We start from the raw sequence: 7,989 nt of genomic DNA, 5'->3' as shown, positions 1-7,989 counted from the left end.
CAGTGTGATAATCACATTAATAAAAGAAAAGACAAGAACCATAGATCCTCCCAATTGATGCAGAGAAAGCATTTGACAAAATACAGCAACCTTTCCTGATTAAAACTTTTCAAACTATAGGGATAGAGGGAACATTCCTCAATATCATAAAAAGCCATCTATGAAAAGCCCACAGAAAATTTCATTCTCAACGGGGAAAAAATGAGATCTTTTCCCCTAAGGTCAGGAACACGACAGGGATGCCCACTCTCACCACTATGGTTCAACATAGTACTAGCAGTCCTAGCCTCAGCAATCAGACAACAAAAACAAATAAAAAGCATTCAAATTGGCAAAAACAAGTCAAACTCTCTCTCTTCACACATGATATCATACTTTATGTGGAAAACCCCAAAGACTCCACCCGCAAATTACTAGAACTCATACGCCAATACAGCAATGTGGAAGGATACAAAATCAATGCACAGAAATCAGTTGCATTGCTATACACTTACAAGGAGACTGAAGAAAGAGAAAATAAAGAATGGATCCCATTTACAATTGAACCAAAAACCATAAGATACCTAGGAATAAACCTAACCAAAGAGGTAAAAGATCTATACTCTAGAAACTACAGAACACTTATGAAAGAAATTGAGGAAGATACAAAGAGGTGGAAAAAACATTCCATGCTCATGGATTGGAAGAAGAAACATTCTGAAAATGTCTGTGCTGCCAGAGCAATCTACACATTCAATGCAATCCATATCAGAATACCATTGACATTTTTCACAGAGCTGGAACAAACAATCCTAAAATTTGTACGGAACCTGAAAAGACCCCGAATCACCAAGGGAATGTTGAAAAAGAAAAACAAAGCTGGGGGCATTATGTTGCCTGACTTCGTGCTATATTACAAAGCTGTGATCACCAAGACAGCATGGCACAAAAATAGACACATAGATCAATGGAACAGCATAGAGAGCCCAGAAATGGACCCTCAACTCTGTAGTCAACTGGTCTTTGACAAAGCAGGAAAGAATATCCAATGGAAAATGCAGTCTCTTCAATAAATGGTGCTGGGAAAATAGGACAGCCACATGCAGAAGAATGAAATGTGACCATTCTCTCACACCGTACACAAAGATAAACTCAAAATGGATGAAAGACCTCAATGTGAGACAGGAACCCATCAAAATCCTAGAGGAGAACATAGGCAGTAACCTCTTCAACATCGGCCACAGCAACTTCTTGCAAGACACATCTCCAAAGGCAAGGGAAACAAAACAAAAATGAACTTTTGGGACTTCTTCAAGGTAAAAAGCTTCTGCACAGCAAAGGAAACAGTCAACAAAACTAAGAGGCAACCCACGGAATAGGAGAAGATATTTGCAAATGACAGTACAGATAAAGGACTGGTATCCAAGATCTATAAAGAACTTAGAAACTCAATACCCAAAAAAACAAATAATGCAGTGAAGAAATGGGCACAAGACATGAACAGACATTTCTCTAAAGAAAACATACAAATGGCCAACAGGTACATGGAAACACATGCTCAACATCACTTGCCATCAGGGAAAGACAAATCAAAACCACAGTGAGATACCACCTTACAGAGTGGTATCTGAGAGAGTTAGAATGGCTAAAATTAAGAAGACAGGAAACAACAAATTTTGGTGAGGCTGTGGAGAAAGGGGAACCCAATTACACTGTTGGTGGGAATGCAAGCTGGTACAGCCACTCTGGAAAACAGTATGGAGGTTCATCAAGAAGTTGAAATTAGAGCTACCCTTGGACCCAGCAACTGAACTACCAGGTATTTACCCCAATGATACAGATGTAGGGGGAAAAAAGGAGCACCTGCACCCCAGTGTTCATAGCAGCAATGTCTACGATAGCCAACCTGTGGAAGGAGTCAAGATGCCGTTCAACAGATGAATGGATAAAGAAGATGTAATATCTATCTATCATCTATCTATATCTATATTACTATATATAGGAATATTACTCAGCCATCAGAATGGATGAATATCTACCATTTACACTGACATGGATGGAACTGGATGGTGTTATACTACATGAAATAAGTCATTCAGAGAAAGACAACTATCATTGTTTTCACTCATACATGAAATATAAGAAATACAGCATAAGGTCATAGGGGAATGGAGGGAAACTGAATGGGAAGAAATCAGAGAGGGAGACAAACCATGAGAGCCTCTCGACTCTGGGAAACAAACAGGGTTGCAGAATGGGACGTGGGTTTGGGGATGGGGTAACAGGGTGATGGGCATTAAGGAGGGCACGTGATGTGATGAGCAGTGGGTGCTAGTGTATTTCTCAAGTGATGAATCATTGAACACGACATCTGAAACGAATGACGTAGTATATGTTGGCTAACTGAATTTTTTAAAAAAGTAATGAAGGAGCCAGACTGTTCACATGCCTCTGGAGAGGGTCACCCTGCCCCTCTGTATGGTAGAGGGGAGGGAGTAAGGGTTTATTGTCTCCTTGCCTCAGTGCTGTGAATATTCTCATTGTTCTCTGACAGTATCCTCAGAATCAACATTATCTCCACAGCCACACAGGAAGCTTCTGGGCAAAACTATTAATGAATCCTTGTCCCTCTGAGACCTCTTTTTTGATTAACTTGGCTCATCTACTGTCTTTGTCCTGTGTGCATGGACACGCCTGCACTTTGCCCTTATCCTTGCTCTCTGCTGGTCTTTGGTTTGTCTGTGCTTGGCTGCGGGGTCAGCATCTGTAACTGTAGTGTGGAGAGTCTCTTTCTCCATCCTCCTTTGGACCCTTTGGCTCCCAGCACCAGTGACATTCTAAGAATACCTTTCTTTCTTCCAACAAATGCACACAGCATGGGGTGGATAGCATCCTCTGTGCCCAACCGTCTGACTCTGTCAAAAAAACATTTATCCAGCTGGATAGTAAACTTGGTAATTTACGAGTCTATAAATACTTGCAAAACTCCAAAGAAATAAACTTTATTACTGCCCCATCTTTATGGGTAAAGAAATAAAGGCTCAGGGAGACGATATCCCTCTCCTGCAGTCACACAGTGTCTCAGCTGGAAGAATTAAGACATGAATGAAAGTCTGACATTAAAATCTTCTCTCCTAACCACCGGGTCATTCTGATTCCCACAAGAATTTACCTTCACTGAAATTTTCCTGGTCTCTCCTCACTTCCTGAGGACATTGCTTTCTGCCTGGTGATGGATGTAGTTAGGTGTGATTGTGTGCGCAAATGTACTGAGCAGCAGTGCCACGAAAGGAAAACAAATGTCTGACCTAGGGCACAGAAATGGCAAGTTCCTTTAAGAATCAGTACCATGGGGGCCTGGGTGGCTCAGTTGGTTAAGCATCTGACTCTTGATTTCGGCTCAGGTCATGATCTCAGGGTCATGGGATCCAGTTCTGTGGCGGGCTCTGCACTCAGCATGGAGTCTGCTTGTCCTTCTCCCTCTGCTCCTCCCCCTGCTTGTTCTTTCTCTCTCTGTGTCTCAAATAAATAAATAAATCCTTAAAAGAAGAAATAATCTGTGCTGTGCCTGAAAGTTTCATTATCTTCATGGTCTGGTGGAGACAACATCTTATAATGTGTCCTTGAATCGTCAACTTGCTGTGCTTGTGTAGGAAATCCATCCTGGGTTTTCTGTTCTTACAACAGAAGGCAAAATTGCATGTGCATTGTGTCCTGGGGGTCTGATGAATGCTTTGGCTCCATTTTCCGAGGTAACTCTGTCTTCTTCACAGGCTGGCCCCCTCAGGTGTGGACCATGCCGTCTTTCCTTTGATCCTTGGTGATGGGGACGCTGAGTGGGAGAGACAGTCACCATTGTCACTCCCTCGTCAAGTGTCTGCATGCCTCATTTTCTCGAGGGTTCTCCTTAGGGCAGCCTTGACATCAGTGTTCCGCAGACTGTAGATGATGGGATTAAGGATGGGGGTGACCACAGCATAGAAGAGGGACAGCAGAGGGTCCGTGGCTGGATCATAGCTGGCCTTAGGGCGGATGTAGATGAAGATGGCAGTGCCATAGAAGAGGGAGACCACAACCAGGTGGGAGGAGCAGGTGGAGAAGGCCTTGCTGCGGCCAGCAGTAGATGGCATCCGGAAGATTGTGGCCAGGATGTGCCCATAGGAACCCAGGATGAGGCCGAAGGGGCAGAGGATGATGAGGGCAGCAGCCAGGATAATCTGCAGCTCATTGAGTGAGGTGTCACCACACACCAGCTGCAGGATGGGCTGGATCTCACAGAAGAAGTGTGGGATGGCATTGGGGCCACAGAAGGGCAAGGAGAACATGAAGGAGGTGTGGCCCAGGCCCACCATTGCTCCACAGGCCCACGCCACTCCTGCTAGCTGTAGGCACACCCGGTGACTCAGCAGAAGTGGGTAACGAAGGGGTTTGCAGATGGCTGCATAACGGTCATAGGCCATGGCTGCCAGGAGGCAACACTCTGTGGCACCGAAGAAAAGGAAGAAGAACATCTGGAGAGCACAGCCAGAACGAGGGATGCGGCGCCGGCCTGTGAGCAGGTGGTGAAGCAGCAGGGGCACGGTGACAGACGTGTAGCCGATCTCCAGGACTGAGAGCATTCGAAGGAAGAAGTACATGGGGGTCTGGAGAGCAGTATCCGTGGAGACCAACACCACTATGAGTAGGTTGCCTGCCACGGTGAGCAGGTAGATGGTGAGGAAGACAGAGAAGAGCAAGCCCTGGAGGCTGGCCAGGTGGGAGAAGCCAACAAGGATGAACTCAGCCACCATGGAGGCGTTCGTGCTCATCCTTCTGCTAAAGGACAGAGAAATGGCAATTATGGAATTGTGACGTGGGCAGAGGGAACCCCTGGCTGCATCTGGTCAAGAAGACACTGGAATGCCCTTTCTTTCAGGGTCTCCCGGCCTTTGGGGCAGCACAACCTTGATCCCTGTCAGCCCTGCTTTCTTTGGAACCAGGTGAGGACTGAGCTCTGAGAGCCCAGCTTCTTCCCCTGATCTCAGATGCCTACCATCCGTGGAACACACTCAGTTCTCTCCTCAGTTTCCCCTGGGCCAAGACATGAGTCATTCCAGCCTCATCTTCCCTCCTCATCCACAGAGCCCTGCTGGCAGGCGTTTTTCTTCTCAAAGTCAGAATTCCTTCTACGTTCAGGGCAGGAAACATCTGTTCCAAGTCAAGGGGATTTTTCCCTTGTGTTTTTCTCCCTCTTGGGTCCTTCTGTCTTTTTCTTTGCTTCATTCAGTGGCTTCTCATTCCTTTTCTCTCAGCATGTATCCTCTCTGACCCAATTTTCACCACTTTTAAACATTTTTTTCCAGCTTGTTCTTCAGTTTCCAGCCCCATCTGATCCCTCTCCTTTTTTTTTCCTTTATCATTTTGCTGTTAGACAAATTTCATGGTTTGCAAGGAGGAGGATGGAAATTTGAAAGATCATCTCTTTTGAGCTCCCGGAGGCAGATGAACAGTTATCTGAAAGAGTGAGGGTCTCCCTAGTTTTAAAAAATGCTCAGGAGGGAGATGAAGGGTCTTTCTTGGTTGCTTATTGCCACATTTTACAGCCCTTCAAATGCATCCCCCTACACCACAGCACATATGCAAATACCCAATCCACACACATGAACTCCACCAATCCACACACGAATGCATTACATCTCTAAATAAAAGCACAGATAAATACATAACCCAATCTCACATTCTGGGTTCATCTAAGGCTACAAATAAATCATTATTATACAATGTAAACCTCATTACAAGTAACAGTGAATGTGAAATCACATTTAACCTAAAAATGTAAAAAGCAGAGTTGCAGTTCAATAGATGTGAAAATCCAAATTCTGTGTAAAAACATCACCATGTTCTAGATTGTGTGCTAAAATGCAAGCTCACACGCTAATGTTCTGCAGATGGGGAGTCCTTGCTTCATTCAACTTTACTGGTTTCTAGGAGTTATTATCTGAATGATGTCTTTCTATTTGGAGAAATAGCCCGTGCTAAACACAGATGGTATTTGGTGACTTGCTTATGTTCCCCTGTCTTTACCTTGTGGATCCCTCGTGAGGAAGGCACTCTCAGATTTGGTGTCTTTTAAGGGTCTCTGAGGACCTGTGTCTCCAAGCACTTGTGACTTTCCAGTGGGGAGAGCTCTTCACATAAACAATTAATTTGTTGTTTTGGAGTCTGTCTCTTAGATTTCAACAAGTATAGTGTGACCTATCAAGCACATTTTAGAATGTCCAGAGCCCGTGTTCCTCACCTCCCCCATTGTATCTCTGGTTCAATCGTCTTTATTTATTTCTCATTCTTCATGATTTTTCTTCTTTCCATTACTATAGATGTCCTGATACAATTCTGAAAATAGTGCCATTTTATCCATCTCATTGCTATTGATATAATTCGCTAACAATTTACTTGATATTTTACAGACTCTTATATATTTCAGTCATTATACAATACACTAAGAATATAAATGAAAATAAAGATATTTTTTATTATGTTCAGTTAGCCAACATATCACATCATTAGTTTTTTTTTTAATTTTTTATTATGTTATGTTAGTCACCATACAGTACATCATTAGTTTTTTGATGCAATGTTCCATGATTCATTATTTGCATATAACACCCAGTGCTCCATGCATTACATGCCCTCCTTAATACCCATCACCAGCCCAGCCCAATCCTTCACCCCCCTCCCCTCTGAAGCCCTCAGTTTGTTTCCCGGTGTTCTCTCGTGGTTCATTCCCCCTTCTGTTTACCCCCCTTCATTCTTCCCTTCCTTCTCCTACCAATCTCCCTGCTATTCCTTATGTTCCACAAATGAGTGAAACCATATGATCATTATCTTTCTCTGCTTGACTTATTTCACTTAGCATTATCTCCTCCAGTCCCATCCCTGTTGCTGCAAATGTTGGGAAATCCTTCTTTCTGATGGCTGAGTAATATTCCATTGTGTATATGGACCACATCTTCTTTATCCATTTGTCTGTTGAAGGGCATCTAGGCTTCTTCCACAATTTAGCTATTGTGAACAATGCTGTTATGAACATTGGCAGCATTACAGGAATCCATCAAAATCATAGAGGAGAGATACGCTGTAACCTCTTTGACATCAGCCACAGCAACTTCTTTCATGACAAGTCTCCAAAGGCAAGGGAAACAAAAGAAAAAATGAACTTGTGGGACTTCATCAAGATAAAAAGTTTCTGCACAGCCAAGGAAACAGTCAAAAAAACTAAGAGGCATCCCTCATAATGGGAGAAGATATTTGCAAATGACACTACAGATAAAAGACTGGTATCCAAGATCTACAAAGAACTTCTCAAACTCAATACACAAGAAACAAATAATCAAATCAAAAAATGGGCAGAAGATATGAACAGACACTTTTCCAATGAAGACATACAAATGGCTAACAGACAGGAAAAAATGTTCAAAATCATTAGCCATCAGGGAAATTCAAATCAAAACCACATTGAGATACCACCTTACGCCAGTTAGAATGGCAAAAATTGACAAGGCAAGAAACAACAAATGTTGGAGAGGATGTGGAGAAAGGCGATCCCTCCTGCACTGTTGGTGGGAATGCAAGCTGGTACAGCCACTTTGGAAAACAGTGTGGAGGTCCCTCAAAAAGTTAAAAATAGAGCTACACCATGACCCCGCAATTGCAGTACTGGGTATTTACCCCAAAGACACAACGTAGTGAAAAGAAAAGCCATATGCACCCCAATGTTCATAGCAGCCTTGTCCACAATAGCTAAATTGTGGAAGGAGCCGAGATGCCCTTCAACAGACGAATGGATAAAGAAGATGTGGTCCATATATACAATGGAATATTACTCAGCCATCAGAAAGGATGATTACCCAACATTTGCAGCAACATGGACGACACTGGAGGAGATTATGCTAAGTGAAATAAGTCAAGCAGGGAAAGACAATGATCATATGGTTTCACTCATTTGTGGAACATAAGGAATAGCAGGGAGAT

At 43.3% G+C, this 7,989-nt stretch overlaps 1 protein-coding gene across 1 annotated transcript; it reads right to left on the bottom strand.

The window, feature by feature from the left end:
* Positions 1-3,833: 3,833 nt before the first annotated feature.
* On the bottom strand, positions 3,834-4,787 carry LOC103681941 (olfactory receptor 10C1). Its single transcript, XM_008711503.1, has one exon. It carries the CDS (start codon positions 4,785-4,787, stop codon positions 3,849-3,851), a length of 939 nt encoding a protein of 312 aa, XP_008709725.1. The 3' UTR covers positions 3,834-3,848.
* Between the last annotated feature and the right edge of the window lie 3,202 nt (positions 4,788-7,989).

This window comes from Ursus maritimus, unplaced genomic scaffold (genome assembly GCF_017311325.1).
Source record: "Ursus maritimus isolate PB19 unplaced genomic scaffold, ASM1731132v1 scaffold_30, whole genome shotgun sequence".
NCBI classification, from domain to species: domain Eukaryota; kingdom Metazoa; phylum Chordata; class Mammalia; order Carnivora; family Ursidae; genus Ursus; species Ursus maritimus.
This window is presented reverse-complemented; position numbering and strand designations above follow the sequence as displayed.

Bases quoted from the DNA above. Each gene is read 5' to 3' on its own strand.
- LOC103681941 (XM_008711503.1), bottom strand. From the start codon at position 4,787: ATGAGCACGAACGCCTCCATGGTGGCTGAGTTCATCCTTGTTGGCTTC.